This window comes from Glandiceps talaboti, chromosome 2 (assembly GCF_964340395.1).
Source record: "Glandiceps talaboti chromosome 2, keGlaTala1.1, whole genome shotgun sequence".
Classification (NCBI taxonomy): domain Eukaryota; kingdom Metazoa; phylum Hemichordata; class Enteropneusta; family Spengelidae; genus Glandiceps; species Glandiceps talaboti.
The window spans coordinates 27,882,390-27,900,428 of record NC_135550.1 but is presented as its reverse complement, the minus strand read 5'-3'; the positions used below and the strand labels follow the sequence as shown (position 1 = coordinate 27,900,428).

Sequence of the window (18,039 nt, the reverse complement as noted above, 5' to 3'; positions counted from 1 at the left end):
GTGAGCAAGGGTATTTTTGTCAATGACTGCTGTATTTAAATCTCAGACTACTAACGAATTATTTTAGTGGTCTGAGATTTAAACAAATGATAACTGAAACAACGTCAACAAAGGGGGAAAGACAAATACATGAATGTGCTATCATGGAGACAGTGGTAACCTTTGTCTTGAGGATGGTGTGAAGGAAGCTAGGCATATTCATGTATTGCAAATGTACCGGTTACATGATACTAGTACATGGCTATAAAGCAAACCAGGCACTTGTACATGGAAGTTGTTCGACGTTTTGAAAATGTTTTACATTGCTGACAACGTAACTTGTAGACGCGTACCGTGGTGCTGCTTACAAGTTATAGGATGGCTAGAAGTTGTTGGAGGTACCTGGCCTAGCAGGCCTAGGCCTAGTAGTCGATGAAGCTGAAAGAAGTCGCCTGGTCTATGACGTCACGAAAAACAGCCTGTGTTGGCTGATGCGCGGATGTGGCGTAGTTAGTATCATGTGAACTACTTTCAGTTCCGGTTAAAATTGTTATTTTAATTTCTGTAAGCATTTACTTTGAGGAGATATAAATTTATTAATTACACACTTTAAAGTCATTTGATTTAAAACATTATTCATTTTGAAGTGTGATATTTTGCTTAATAAAGGGTCTATGTTTTTAGGCGGAGGACAATTCAATTTCAGCAGTGATTAATCACCGCCTTTGCAGCCATGTCGTACACAACCAGAATTGGATATATAAATTGCAGAAGGGGCATTTTTCAATCTCGCAGGGCTTCCAAAACACATGAGTTGCATCCTTGCAGGTAAGACATCACGAATCTTCATTTATCAGACACGATGCAGATCTGTATTTTAGGCGATGTCGTCCAGTATAACGAGTGCATTTGATCACCAGTTGTTTGCGATGAAATCAGCTTGCAGGGTCAGTATGTACCGTGTGCGTACTGTATGTAATGTACTACACTACAGTGTACGTCCGTTCCCTTTATCAGTGTATGGACCTCACTGATGTCGACCTCTCAAAGTGTCTTGTTTTTATGATCGAAGGTGTCGTTCGGCAATTTCAACGCAAAAACAGTGTTGGCATTTCTACAAGAGTGTGAACTTTGAATTCAATTCAAACCGTTCATCAGCCTTCAACCTCGATGAACAGCCCGAGCTTTGTAGATTTGTGTTTGCTATGGTTTTACTGTCGATCTGTTTTCAACGCGATCGCTTAGCTTCGGTATCATAACATTTAAAATATTACACTATGTCGGTGATACAAGTGTTTCCCAAATTAGCATGTCGAACAAGATCAAAGACCGGGAAGGTCACCGACCACAGGAAAGAGAAAGTGTCTCTCGAAAGAGATAATTCAGAGTTTTAGCGGTGGACACATTTCCAATGACTTGTAGTAAAAGCTACGTTGTCGGCAACTCCAAGCGCGTTGGTGGCTTTAATTTAGCGTCACTTCCTGCTGAAAGGGTAATATCGTTAAATATAACACATTCAATTGGCATGCTTCAAAATTCAAGGGAGCATATTACATATGGTTATTTTGATCATGGTTTATGTCTTTCAGATTTCCATAAACATTCCTTCAAAATGTACTGACCAGTGACAGGACTAACACTGTCACTGACCAACCAGGTGGAAGTGTACCAAGGTCATACAGCATTTCAACATTGTAGCTCTGTGTAGCAGTTATTGTAGGTACTATGAGTAGCAGTAGTGAAAGCAGTCCAAACTTTGAAAGTGTTAGGGCAGGTAATGTTAATGCAAGGCAGTCCCCTAAAGGGTCTGGTGTTGGACAGTTACATATTGCAAGTACCACAGTGCCAGGTGTTGCTACTTCTCCAGTTGAAAGTGTAGGCCAGCTTGGTGTTTCACAGCAGCAGCAGCAAACACCACCACCACATCAGTTTGGCCAGTCCTACTCTCAGCAATCATTTACTCATTTCCAATTTGATCGCTTTCGTTTCCCACCTCAAACTCAACTTGCATCCAGAGTAGCTCCTATAAGAGATTTTCTGAATGTTGGACAGGACTTGAGTCATAATCCAGCTACCAGTGTGCAGCATACCAACCTTCCTCGTTTTACAACTGATCGACTGCCTCCAAGCTATCCAAACACTACCTCTTATGGTGAAAGTCCAAATGTGCAACAAGTAGCTATTGCAAAGATAGATCAAGGAAAAAGAATGGAAAGATTTACAGCAACTGGAATTGACACTCTGGATGCCTTGCCACAGCTTCTTTCCACTATAAATGCTAGTCAACATTCCATGAAGAGTCATTATTTAGTGGGTGGTGATGCTCAGGCTAAGGACTTGGAAAGTCATTTCTCCAAGGACAATCTTTCAACAGGTCTCATAGATCGAGGAGACAGTGACAAAACTTCACGCATTCCAACATCACTATCTGATGGCATTGGCAATAGTTTGCAGTCAGACAAAGCCATGTCACCACTTTCTGTAATACCAGTTAGTTATTCTGAGCAAAGTCAAGAAAGTCCTGCATCCCTGTCATACAGTAACACCCCTCCGCTGTCAAGCCAGCAGCTTCGTTCATATCGACCAGCAGCTGATCAAATGTTGAGTGCTCTCAACTACAATGATGACCATCTTCTGCCAGATTCAGGACTGATGGGTGACAATACACCCACTACATCATTGGGTTTGGAAGATACATTGCTCAATAGTGGTATTGGAGTTGGAACAGCAGGGGCCATGCGACTAGGTGATAATCCAAGCACATTGGATTCAAATCCTGCCAGTGTTAACAATGAACCATTTGATCTGTTTGCGGAAGGAGAAGCCAATGTAGATGATACAAACTACATTTCAGAATCACAAACACTGCCATTGTCTCCCCAAACATTTAGTACTGAAGCTGACACAACTGCAAATTTTGCTTCCATGACGACCTCATTGAGTGGTAGCAGCAGCAGTGTAGTCAGCGGTGCAACAGATAATGATCCAAATTCAGGTAAGATCTAAAGTTTCTATACCAGATTTTCCCCATATTGACATATGCTTAGAAAATGTTATTCATCAAAAGTCAACTTTTCTAATGTGACCATATGGCAGAATGAACTGTGTAGTATTCAATCCGTGTAGTAGTGTCAAAGAGTTATTGCAACAATTTAATTTCCTAATCTCTCTCAATTTTACAATTTCAATGTATGATGTATGACTACTTGAATTAACACAACACTTCTAGGCAAGAGGATGCTCCTTTGATTGGGTTCATACCCACCTGTTTTGTTTTGTTTTGTTTTTTGATAAGATGCAATCAGCAACAAGCATTTACAAGTGAAACTTGTTACAAACAGGGAAAGTAAACAACTGAATTGGATTACTGACACTTGGCACACTTTGATATGGACAGTTTTATGGCATCTTTACTTTACATGAAATGTCAGGGGAAATTGAAATTCTTTGTGAATGTGAACTATTATGTAAAGAGGCAATAAAACTGTTGTAATCAAACCAGGCAATGTAATACAAGTATATGTAGTTCAAACAAGTGTTATTAATCCAATTAATTTATTTAATTTCCATGTTTGTAACAAGTTCCGCTTGTGAATGCTTGTCTGTTATGGGTTGTAATTAGTGTACCCGTTTATTATGGTGTGGCTAGACCCTTATTCATATTACTCTTTGGAAAGTGACAACTTAAATGTTATACTTATACTAGTACTTCCACTCTTCAACTTCGTAGTGCAATATTTGCCCACAAATTGTTTTGAAAAAAAAAACCATATCCAAATTGTGTGTGTTTGTACTGCATCAAGTTTTATATGCTCAGAAATACAAGTGGCATTACTATGATGTTTTCAACAGATTGATAGGGAGTAATTGTCAACTGAAATAGACAGTATGACAGATTAGCCACTACTGTAAATCACAACCAATGCAAAGGTTTCTGTTAAGTTTTTGACTACTAGGAATGTAGCACCTTGTAGTTGAGTTTCTTTGGAATCCCATAATATAAAGTTCATGATCTGCATATACAGTAGCTGCTAAGTAATGAATGATGATATGATGACACCATCCACATACAGTTATGTGCCTTCTTATTGAATGAATTATACACTTGTGGGTGGATCTTTGATGATTACACAGCAACATAATAATGCTATTGATTTACATGAATTCTAAGCTTAATTTTCCACTTCTTTGTTAATGAGCCAGTAAGTAACATAATATTACATAAATTTGTTTTACTGTTTGCCTCATTGATCACTAAATGTAGTCGTCTAGTTTAGCTACCTGCATTGTAATCAATACAGTATTGCAACATGTGAGATTTCTAGTACTCTGTATCTCAGCGTGCTGGATGTCGTATGGTAGAATTTGTATTAACACAATTCCATTCAGTACAGAGAGAATCTGAGTTGGTAACACAAGAACACTTCTATATGGAACATACACCTGTAGATCAATGATTGTAGATTGTAATAATAGTCAGATTGATTGATACTTGCATTTACTCAATAATCGCCAGATATAGAATGGGACAGGAAACTACCATTCTATTTTAATTGAAACAAATTAAGGGATATACAGTGGAATATTATATGAATAAATATCTTGGTTTTGAAAAAAAAATAAATATGAAATCAAGGTGGATAGTAAGATTGAAGAGAAAAAATTTGATTGGTATAATTACTTCTTGTAATGGCAAAGGTATTGATTGGTATATCTGCAATGGTAAGCACAGAAAAGTGATGAGCCATGTAATATAAAACCATATGGCATGAAAAAGGGAAGGTTCATAAGAAGTATAACAAATTCAAATAGAGGTTAGAGGTGATGTCCATTTTTAGCATGTGTTAGTGTGACGAAATTAATAACTGGTTTCCTGGCACAAGCTGTCTGTTTCATTGGACTATGTCTGATGTCAGATGTACACAATGTATGCATAATATTATAAAAGTCAACACTTCTGTCACATTTATTTTTGAACCAACAGGTTTGGCTAGGGAGAGCACAGTGCACCAATTAGAGAATAGAACTGAGAAGTATAAAACTATTATTAACAGCATGAAATCCGTTGTATTTCTTCAATTATAACTTAATTATATTCAATTAAGAGAGGGGAGGGAGTGCTTTCATCTAATACTTTTGTTCAATTAAAGAGATGTGCATTCATCCAACAACTATGTACAATTCAAGGGAAGGAGTGCCATAGCTTGCAAGTGCTCATTAGCCAAGGAATGAAATAATAAACTAATCATGATGATTACAGACAGGCTCATTTTTGACAAGTTGAGGTAGCCATACAGGGGTCATTTGATGTGTGTATTAGAGTTTTCACAATGCATGTGTGGTATTAACACCAAAAGTTTATTTTGTGTGTTGAACACTCGTGACATTTGGAAGCAAAGAAAGCAGGCATACAACAACCTAATTGAAACTTGGTAGAAAAAACTTCAAACCCTCACTCCAACCTATGCTTGAAATTGCTCATTTAAGATGCTGGCTGAAGGATATCTATTTCCAGTGTCTGCATCAACAAGTGCATGTACATGTAGTTGGGAAGCATTGTACATTTATTAGGAGCAATGTCGAAAGATTAATATATTTAAGATAAAAAAACAACAACTGATAAATATCTGAATAAGTAGGGTTAAAGATTTCAATTCCAAAATGATTATACCATCAAAATTCATAATTCAATCCTGGTGACATCAAGCTAGTCCTGAAAGCATCATCTATATTTAACAACCACTGGCTATAACTTAGTGATGTGCTTAACCTCACATACATGTAGTGCTCTATATTGGTGGATTCTTACAAAGTCACTCATGAATATCTAGACCATATCATTAACCCTTTCTTTCACTTCGTATTGGTAAACAAGAATCCCTTTAATTAATATTCACAAGAATAGCTGAAGAATCAGTATCATAATTTTGATATGATTTTGTTTCTATGGGAACTGATTAGGACATGTGGTATATGAAACTTCAAAGGTAACACAATGAAGAGTTTCAACATCTATCAGTATGCAAATTAGCATATTAATTTGTAAAAATTAAAATGTTATTTGCTTATATTAGTTGCTTATCTCACTATATTTTGAATCCAAATACATGAAACTGTTACTGCTAGTCTGTATTTATTAGACATTCAGTCATTGAGATTGTGGCTGGCGATTCTGTTCTGTGTAATGATTAGTCATGGTTACTATTTCCTTTGTGACCCTAATCCTGCCACAGCCATTATCTTTTACAAGAACTTTACCTGAAGAGGGTCTGGCAATAAAAACACTGTAATGTCAGTAGACTTACCATGTAGATAGATTTATTTCTATTTGTTTATTTATTTATTTCAATAATTCATAATCACTGATTTTGTTATGCCCCATGACCATTCTTTGTTGTTGCAATTAGTGTAGTTGTCAGTGTCATTTTCCTGTCATTCATACCTCATCACCTTGTCACCAGAGTTGGGTTGAATTATTTGGGGTAATTGTATATTGTCCTAAAAATTCTATACTTCCCTCAAATCATCTTCACAATCAGAACACATGTTGGTGATCATATTAATTAACACTAGATCACTGTGGTTGCTGGTTCCCATATTTGAATTTTATTCCAACAATCCTGCTGAGGACAGAGTTCAGAATGGTGGCGAATGATAATCTACATGTCAATGAAACAAGATTAGCTAGGAATACATTTGACCTCACCACATAAGAAATGATGACATCACAATCCAAGTCAAGGGTTACATACATATTTAGTATATTTATAGATATCTTAGCTATAACAGAAACCTGGAAGTATACACAATGGCATGAATAACATTAGACTCTCTCACAGTCCTCGGAGCTTCACTTTGCTAAAATCGACGCTAAATGTATTATTTTGTATGTACCGATACCATCTACATAACGTACTCCATCGTACTCGAACAACCTTGTACTGTGCGCCCTCATCGCCCACATAGAGATATCTGTTCATTGATGTGTGACTGCGACGCTCTGTATCTCGGGGCTTCGCGATAACACGGAGCGTCACAGTCACACGTCAACGAATGGCTATCTCTATCATGGTCGATGAGGGCGCACAGTACAAGGATATTCGAGTACGGTTAATAAGCTGGCATCGGTACATACAAAATAATTCGTTTAGCTTTAATTTTAGTAAAGCGAAGCTCCGAGGGCTGTAAGAGAGTCTAGAATAACATACATACATGTAGATCAGGAGGAGTATTAACAAAGGCACATGGAATTCTTGTACTGTCACAAGACCTGCTCTCCTCACAGCATCAAGTAATTATTATTTGGAATAACATGTTCAATCACCAGCCATGTGTGTTTTTCCCTTGTTGTGTATACTGCTTGATTTTAATAATGTCAGTCTTTATACAGTACCTTTCCACATTGTATTTGAATTGCTTTATAGTCAGTACCCCCGACATGGACCTATAACAGCACAACATCCCTTTGTACTTCTTCAGCCTAGGAGTAAAGCTTTCACATTGCAACCTGTATCCTACCAGGTCCCCAATTAATTGAATTGACTGGGGCACAACATAGTTCTTTTGACATTTCTTAACTAGCAATTATAGTTTTAAAAAATATATTTATTGCTTCATTTTCATCATCCCATATAATTTTGTGCAAAATTGTACAAATTTAGATACCAAATGCATTCATTATCCAGTATTCTCCTGCAGTCCATTTTACTCCACATAGGCAATATTGTAATACATTTATGTAAGGACACTCGTAGATCAACAAAACAAATTACATAGTCATAAACATAGTTATAAATGTAAAATCATTTTTTGTCAGCTGAAAATGCCCAAACTACAGTACATGTACTTGTGGTTGCCCCGTGGCATCACCCACAACAAGTAATTTCATCCTCCTTCTTTCCTACATCATAACAAGTACTGTATCATATTTAGCACTGACCTGCCAGCTGGACATATAACAAAGTGAACAAATGTCAAGTACAACTGTAATGTTGCTGAGTTGACATAAGAATTTTTCAAGCTGTTTTGGAGGTTAAAGATCATGAATGTGATTCAAACAACTTTGTGATGAGTAAGAGAAATAAATAGAATCATATGCCATTGTCGATGGAATACAATTCTAGAAACTGCTTGTTTAAAAAATAAACTAAAAAAATTATTGTAGAATAAGATTTAATTATGAAAGGAAATAAGCTAAAACTTTAAAATTAAGCCCTTTTAAATTAATTATAAATAAAGTTTATTTAGCTGTATAAAATGATGTATCTCAGCAGTTCATTTTATATCAACCTTGTTCTGAAGGTCTTGTAAGTTTTCAATGGTAACAAAATTGTTTATAATTACGTGACTAATTTTATATCTTACAATGCTTTTTAGCACAACTGAACTGAGACTAGTAGTGCAATAGGTCTTGAGGTGTGTGTGTGTGTCTGTCTGTCTGTCTATGTGTATGTGTGTGTGTGTGTGTGTGTGTGTGTGTGTGTGTGTGTGTGTGTGTGTGTGTGTGTGTGTGTGTGTGTGTGTGTGTGTGTGTGTGTGTGTGTGTGTGTGTGTGTGAGCAACCTAAGTAAAAAAAACTGCCAAGCTGATTGCTGTGAAAGTTGGTGTGGATGTTACTTTAGGGTCTAAAGTTATTGGAAAATGGATGTACTTTATGCCTTGAAACTAAGACCCTACCCATAGCAACAGTGAAATGATGTATATTGCAAAGATACTAACAGAGATTGTTGTAAAATTAGTCATTCAAAAGCAGACACAAAGCAACTTCAACACTAGGGTGCTGCTCTTGTGGCTACCATTCAACAAATTGCCAAATTTATTTGGACAAAGATTATTATTATAACTAAGCAACTAGCCCAGCAAGGTGACCATGCCCATGTAATAGCCACATGGTAGCGGATGTTGCAAAAATAACAGGAAGGATAGATAGGTTATAGCCCAGAGACTTGGCTATCTGGCTTGAAAATGTTATTCTCTACTTTCAAGCCAGTATGTTGAATCAGATAGCCTAGTCTCTAGGCTAGGTAGGTAAGTGAATAATGATTCCAAAAATAAATATGTTTATTCCTAGTATCCATGACCACATCTATAGCAACAGCAATGTATCAGTGCCTTTTGCTAAGATAACAATTGAAAATAACACAAATGCACATAACAGTCATGGACACTCCCATAGTGACAGCCAAGCAACAGTATCTTATTGAAAGATAACAGTGATGAGTATGAATTGACTTGCCAAGACTGAATGATGTACCATCAATAAACCCTTATAATTTCTAATAAATTCTTGCTCAAACTCAGCAAAGTGCTCCAGTGCCATTGGTGCTATTTTTTTTAAAAGCCTTGTGCCAAATACAGTCTGCTATCACCAGTCTGGCTTGTTTGTCTTTGCTGCATTTCTTGTTGTGTGTAAACAAAAGAATTCACACCTTTTTCATTGAACATATTGTCGGTATATCACTTACATGTGGATACCATGATTACCATCATTAATTTACCAGAATGTACTAATGGACTTAACATAACCTATGTTTCAATCCCATGACATCACATTAGTGTTATCTTAATATGGATTACATGTACTCATTCTTTTGTTCTGGACCTACTTTTTCTATAGCTCTGCCAAACATATTTACACACCTATATTTTGATCCTAATGCAAAGTGGGCCCTCAACACAGTGAGCTTTGGCAGTTCTAATGCTAATCAACTTCATTCAAAATTGATGAATGTGTCCTGTTTGAAAATGGAACCCTTTACTGTTTATTTGTGTTCAGTGAACAAGATTCAAGTTTTGGAAGTTAAACATTGCAAACTTTTTTCAACACAAAGAGTGTATTTCTTGAATAAACACATTGGAAGCACAGTATAAATTATGTACACTTATGTATGGCCTTGCATAGTAGCACCCGAAAAGGAAAAAAGATAACAAATGAAATTGTGAACAGTATGTAAACAAAATAAAGACTACAGAAATTCAAAGTACAGTTAGATAAATAAAGAGCAAAGTATTCCAGGGAAGGGACCACTTCACTCCTTTTCACAATATATGTTTCCAGATTGGGAATAGTGAAGTCATAATGGTCAAATGGTTAAAATGGCCAGCTTGGAATCTGCATGTTGCAGGTAAAGACTTGTAGCTGCTGTTTGATTCTGAATGGCGAAAGTCTCTCTGCAAGATTTGAACCATGGTTATGCCCCAACCACCCCAGCTGTATAATTGGGGACCTGGTAGGATAGAGGTTTCAATGTGAATTCTTTAATCCTATGCACTTCCAGAGGCTGCAGTGGATTGTATCCCTTCAGGGTGTTGAGGAAGTTTGAAGGGTGGTTTGCTGCTATATATCCATGCCAGGGATAATAATTGTTAATGCCTGGAGTTTTCCAGAAGACAGACAAATTGTATTATTATTGATATTATTAGTGGGTGTGTACATCAACAAACATCAAATTTATGCCACCAAATAACCAAGTTGGTAAATAAACAACCTGCCAAGTTTGTACAGCGCCCTCATCCAAAAATACAGGCATATCATACTTACTAAGGTTTATCACAGCGTAATGGTCGAAAGTAATCAATTGTGTTGGAAAATACAACAATGTAAAACTGCAGTAAATACTAGTAGTTCAGACTGTCTACATGTGTTGTGCCTACCATGTCCTCTGTGGGTTTGGTTAGTGTGAGTTTGTGAATATATGTAAGATTGCCTTGTGTACAATTGTGTATATGAACAATTCAAACTCAAACATTGTTGGTCTGATTGTCATAGCATGTTGACCTTTCGTATTGAATCTATTGGGCATTGCTCAGATCAAATGATTACAAGTATGTATCATATGAGAAAAGCACAAGACTATAGTGAAATCTGTGGATGACTCGGGATGTTCCTATGCATGCAGGTTTCTTCCAAGACCCTCATCAAGTATTGATTTCTTGAGAAAAATACACAATTAATTAGAACAACAAAATGTTCTTTTAGCTATCAACAGGCAATGCTTGGAGGGCTATTACATTTAGATGTGTCTATCTGGCCATCCATGTCTGTCTGTCCGTCCATTCTCATTACTCAGACATGCATAGAACATCAGTGTATTCCAACCAAACTTGGCACAATGGTGACATATATATGCACATCGCTTCATTACTTGACCTTGACTTTTATGGCCAAATTGCAGCCATATTTGTGAGAAGCTGCACATTTTGGTTCATATCTGCTTGAGTTTTATATGTACAGACACAATTCAATTGCCTACCACACATTATGAATGATAAGCCTTCAAATGAGGCTCTGACCTTGGCCAACATTTCAATGTCAAATAGCCAAAATTTGTCTTTTGTCTTCAATACCTGCAAGGGGAATGGTCCCAGAACATAAACATTCAAAATCATTACTATATCCCCAAATCTATGAGAAATTGTATATGTATGTTGACTGGTCACAAGAGCAACATCATGTTCTAATTCCTTGAGGGACTGTGGGTCACCACAACTGTATTGAAGTGATCCACAGGCCTGATGGAAAATAGGACGTACGATGTTGCTTGAGTAAAAGCAGCCAACATGTGTTTTAATATAACATTCCATATCCATTTCCTGCATTGTTCACCTGCTGGTGCAGGAACTTGCATTGTTCTATATAGGAGTTCCCTATGATGAAATTGAAGTTTGTCCTGAAAGTAACACAATATCTGTTAAATCTTACTTCTTTGATTGTCGATTTTGATTTGTCAGGCCTTTGCTAACATAAGAATGGCAAGTTTGCTCTCCGAAAAGTACAAAAAATTAAAAGTTTCAACTCTAGTTTCAACTCATTAATGCATCTCTAGATGGTGATACCTTATTTCTAATGCACTGCTATGAAACTTATTTACACTTGTTTACCCCACTGTTTTTGTCACAATCACTCATTCAGGTTTTTATTTCCTATAAAAGAACACACTTGTGTTAAGATAAAATTACATTCAGTAGAGAATTTAAAAAGCCAATAGACTTGAGCAAATCAATATGCAACATATATTGACAATCTTGGCATCGAATTGTGTTATATTTACTGATAATATTAGCATGAGATTGATTAATTCAGAACAAGCAGTTGTGCCACAGTGGCATTGGTGCCATTTTATTTTCACCAAATTTGCACAGTATAACTTGGCATATTTAAACTTACAAGCTTTCTGCACATGTTCAACTTGTGTATTTTTGAAATTGAAGTAATTATTCCTGTGTGTCGCTTAAGGACAACATTTTATCAGAGCATGACTTTGTTACTTTAGCATACTGAATGGGCCTTCTGAGGACACCTTATGAGGCTCACCTTTTCAAAAAGGCCACCAAATATTACCTTCATCACTTAGATAGAAATCAAGGTACTAAAATATACATTTATGAAATACAGCCACATGTGAAAGATAGCAATGACCTGACTCAAGACTCTTTGTATTGAAAATAAAAGTATGATAATTATTCTGGTACATAGCATTGGTTGATTGACAGTACATACATTTCTAACATTCAAATGATTGTGTTGAAGAAATGGTCAACTGACTATATTGAAACTATTTTGGGAAATCATGCCAAGTAATTCTTATGGGAATAGCTGTCTCAGAAATACAAATGAACAAAGACCCATGATCATTGAAGATATTCATTAACGAGTGTTACAGAGAATATTAAAATAGTACATGTAGGTATTCCTTGTTGGTCAGGTAAACTATGATGAAGGAAGAGTTAAAGTAGTTGTTCTACAGAGATTATTATAGTGTGTGTGTGTGTGTGTAGAAGTGTCATAGTTCTTGTACTGAGTCATCATAGGAAAGGATGAAGCAAATCTGTAGCATCCCTGTGGTCTTGCATGAAGGTGAGTGTCCCAGTGTTACTCCATGGGTAGTTGATGTAAATTAATATCGCAGACCAGTTTGGAATACACATTAAAGTCAATTTAGTACACTGTAACTGGAAGTAGTGATAGAAGTATACAATGTCATATGTTTACACCAGACTTCCCTCTTTGACCTATACGTTATCACATTCATTAGCATAATCATGTAGACAGTGTGGTTTCTAGTCTTAGTGGCTGTATTATTTATAGTCAGATATTGCATCCCATCTTGGTTAGATAAATACAGCATAGCAGTGTAGCATACATGTAGCAGTGTTCAGTCATAGGCTTTGTACTAGTTGATGAAAACAAGCATGAATATGATCAGAATGAATGCCACTATGCCCCCCCCCCCCACCCCACCCACAGTGAATGATATACTTTCATACCACTTGCCAATGTAGATGAAATGTACAGTAGAATTTTGTGTAAAAAGTGTGGTATAAAAGGCAATAGTACTATTGCAAGGTTATTAACATTTAAGTTACAAGGCAAGCCATTACAATTGAGTGTGATATATTGAATTATTTAGTATGATAGAATATATGGTTTTTTTTCAACCCTGTAGGCAAACCAAATATTAATAACAAGTAGACATTTCATGGAAATGTCATCAAATCAATAGATGGTTATCCTGTCACAACACCAAAAAGCACATTACTTGTTTATGTCAGCTTTCAGCCATGAACAATAGGTAAAGAATGTATCCTGTACAGCTGGAGTTGAGTATGTAATGTGGTTGATAGTCAGTTATGCACTACAGTTGTCATTCCTAGATCACCTCACACGGAGTTAGCAACATGTACATAAAGTACAGTTAGCTGACAGTGATATACCATGTACTTCTGTCATCGACAATTTACTTAATGATCCACTCATTCCAGGAAAAAAAATCACAATTGCAAGCTGCATGCCATATGCCTGCTGAGAAAATCTGTAATTGAAAGTCATCAAAAGAGTTGAAAACATTGGATCAGCACTTTAAAACCCCTTTTTGAATAACAAAAGGCAAATTGGCATCCAAAAAGTGGCAATGTCAGGTTTACAGTACCATCTATGTCACGTCCTCAATATTCTAGACATTCCAAAATTACATGGGTATTTTGAATTCATCCTCAATCTGATCAATGTCGTTTGATTCCATAAAGCCTTGATATATCATTACTTTTAATATTGATCTAAAAGCTATCGATATTTTGTGTATGTTATATATATTCAGACACAATTTATCGCCTGTCAATGCTTTTAACTGATAAGATAATGATCATGATGATATTTAGGTCATGTGTCTGCTTCTAATGAATATACTTTCAAAATGAAACAGATTTTATGATTTGATTTGATGTAATTCTAATATATGTAGAAATAGTTTCATTTTTACCTGCCGTAAGGGAGTGTTATGTTATGATTTTGTCTGTCTGTCTGTCTCTGTCTGTCTGTCTCTGTGTCTGTGTCTGTGTCTGTGGACACAATATCTAAAATAAACTGCAGCACCGATTCTAATGAAACTTGCTACACATCATCCATATGCTAAGCACAAGAACTGATCAGATTTTGGTAAACATCCAAAGAAGATTAACTAGTCATTTCTATAATTAATTGTTTTTAGTAATTAGGCTAAATCTTAAGAATGCAAACTTCAAATTCAATGTAATTTGGTATATACATAAAACATAACATATCACATATCTGCAGTAAAGCTTGTTGATGTAGCTTATAGTTTTAATGAATAATTTGTATAATTATGAGCTTTGGTAATTAGGCTATATCTTAAGAATGCAAGCTGCAAATTCCATACAATTTGGCACATACATCAAACATGACAAAGCACACATATCCTTTAAAGCATGTTGGTATAGTTTTTAGTTTTAATGATCAATTTGCATAATAAATTATTTTGGTAATTAGGCTATCTTAAGAATGCATACTTCAAATTCAGTTTATATATATAAAATTTGGTGTATACATTAAACATAATGAAGTGCATATGTGTTATAGTGCTTGTTGATGTAGCTTATAGTTTTAATGAGAAATTTGCATAATTAATGATTTTCAGTAATTAAGCTATAACTAAAGATTACATACAAATGTATTTCAAATTCCACAAAATTTGTTACATACATCAACCATAGTAAGCACGCATGTCCTATAAAATCTGTTGGTACAGTATTTAGTTTCAATGAGTAATTTGAATAATTAATGGATTTTGGTAATTAGGCTATATATTAAGAATGCAATTTTCAAATTCAATATAATTTCACACATACATCAACCATAACAAAGCACACATATCCTGTAAAGTCTGTTGGTATAGTATTTATTTTTAATGATTAATGTGCATAATTAATTATTTTCGGTAATTAGGCTATATCTTAATAAGAATGCATTCCAGCAATGTGTGTTTGAGGAAAAATCTACAGGGTTTGCCCTTACGGGAGGCATTCAGTTTTATTGTGGTGTCATTTGTCATCACATATCCACTCTACAGGAGAGAAGTAGGATAAAAATGACATTATGATAACAAATGAAATGAATGCATATATAGAGACCACACCAACATTGCAATGAATTAGCTATATTCCCAGATGTATGTGTCTTGCATAGGAGATGATGATGTGTATGTTACTTTGGTTATGATAAGTGATATAAAGACTGGTGTGTAAGTTGGTATGTATATTGGGAGGATATTGTCAAGTTGGATTTATTAGCAGTTTGAAATGACATATTTAATAATTACACTGAAGGAATTAGAATGCATAACAGTACATCCCATAAAAGACCGACAGTAAAATTGAACAAGTGGAAAGGGAGTTTAACCTTGAAATTAGTTATGGAAGTCGGACTGATCACGTACATGGAGTGGTGCATTTTGGGACTGTTAAAAAGATAAGGAAGGTGTAAACTGCCAGCAAATGCATGTAATGCCATCTATAACAAGACTGATATCTGTAGTTTATTGTAGATATACTGCAGTTAGGCAATTAAAGTCAGCAGTTTAAAATCAAAGTGAGCTATTCTTTGCATTTCCTTGACCTTCCTTTGTCTTGGTGACTGTTCCAGTGTTGCAGTTCATTGATTTTGTCATGCTGGCTGTGCCAGTGTTGCAGTTCCTTGACTGTCTTCCAGGCTGTTCTAGAATTTCTGTTCATTGACTTTGTCATATTGGTTATTCTAGAATTGCTGTTGATTGACTGTCATATTGACTGATCTAGAATTGCTGTTGATTGACTCTGTCGTATTGACTGATCTAGAATTGCTGCTCACTGGCTGGTAGAATTGCTGTTCATTGACTTGTCTTGCAAGTTGTGCTAGTGTTAACAGCATTGAAGTTCCATGACCATGTTGGCTGTTCTAGTGTCAGAGTTCCTTAATTTTTTCTTGTTGGCTATTGGAGTGTCATCAGTGTTGCAGTCACAAGATACATGGACATTGATACAACATAACTATTACACTGATTCTATCAATACTTAATTACAAAGCGAAATATATATATATGCTAGGATATACTGACTTCAAATATTGAATATCTTTTTTCTTAATTATGCATATTGAGCATGTAGATTTTTCCCTGCCTTTTCACTGTCCTGACGTCTGGGCACCCCTAAAGGTACATACAAATGTATTTCAGTGGCACACATCAAATCAGCATGGAAAGAGACATACATTAGGGTTTGGGTATTTGAGTTTTGTTAGTTATTAAATATTTACTCCCTGTTCAATTTACTGATGTCAATATTATATTGAAATGATGGTTTAGGGTTTGAAGGTACAACAAATATTCCAGTAAACAGTGCATTACAGTGTGATTACATATTGATCAGTTTCCATGAAAAAGGAGTCGTCATTCCTCACCAAGGCATGATCTATCCATTTACCAAGGCTGTGCATTTATTCCTCCACTTCCCATACTGATGCATAATCCATTATACATCCATCATCCACCCATCCATCCATCCTTATCCCCATCCTTCCATCCATCCATCCATCCATCCATCCATCCATTTCCTCCTACTGGACCATCCATCCATCCATCTATCCATCCATCAGTCATCCGTACCCATCAATCATTCATTCTCGTCCATCCATAATTCATCCCTATGATCCATCCATCCATCTATCATCCATACCTATCACTCATCAGATACTCATCAATCCACCCATCAATCAATCAATCCATGAACCACACCCACCCATCAATCACCCCCACCCATCTTTCATCCATCCATGCATCCATCATCTCCCATCCCTACCACCCACCCACCCATCAATCAATCAATCCTACCCAACCATCATCTGTTCATTACCTCTTACTCCATCCAGTTATGAGAGTGCCTATTTCCTCATTCATGTAAAACCAACCATTCACTGCATAGCTCCAGCAGTCATTTTCAATTATACTGTTCATAGAGGTGATATTCAGATACATGTAACCTCAATACCATATGTATGTCACTTCCTTTATATATCTTAAACATACTGGTATATAATGCTGAATGGCAAGCCTTGCATATATGCAGTAAAATGGTAGCCATAATATGTTGGACATCTGCAGAAATGTCTGTACCCGTGTTTTCATGGTTAGTCTTTCTCAATGAAGTGGAAGTATCTATTTTTGACTTGATTGCAAAATTCATTAAGCCACTTATTACAGCCTGGTTGTCCAGTGTCGTATTCACTTTTTAAAATAGGATACTACCCTTGACCTTCACCCTACTGTTGAAAATCAAAGCAGTGTTTTATTTGTAGGTCTCAGGAGCCACAACTTGTACGTTGCAAGCTGCCATTGTCTGGCATACAGTATTTACTATACATATATGTTTTCACTATGAACCGTACTTTAACTAGTTTCTTCTAAAAATGCACTGCACTGCAGTCAATCACTGAAATTACATATATAGTGCTAATGATATCTACCAGAATAAATGATTCATTCTGAAAATAGGTCTCAAGTGTCACAGAGCTCTCATAAAACATTGTGTCTTATGATTCGGCATGAAATGGCTGACTGCATAAATAAAGACAACGAATTCACTGTCATAGACTAGTCTGTAACGGCTAGCAATCAAATCATAGAAGAATGTTATGACACTACAATCAGTTCTTACACCAATCTGAGTAAAACTTATCTTCGGACTTGTTGCCAGCATATTGACCTTGTTCTAGTCAATTGTTAGTGAGAATCC

General features: G+C 36.0%; 1 protein-coding gene across 1 annotated transcript in view; it reads left to right on the top strand.

The window, feature by feature from the left end:
• Window positions 1–1,756: 1,756 nt before the first annotated feature.
• Window positions 1,757–18,039, top strand: part of LOC144446249 (uncharacterized) — a 31,149-nt gene continuing 14,866 nt past the window's right edge. Inside the window, exons 1-2 of the mRNA XM_078136005.1 lie at window positions 1,757–1,784; window positions 1,847–2,974. Coding sequence (XP_077992131.1) covers window positions 1,757–1,784; window positions 1,847–2,974 — 1,156 coding nt within the window. The remainder of the gene's footprint in view (window positions 1,785–1,846; window positions 2,975–18,039) is intronic.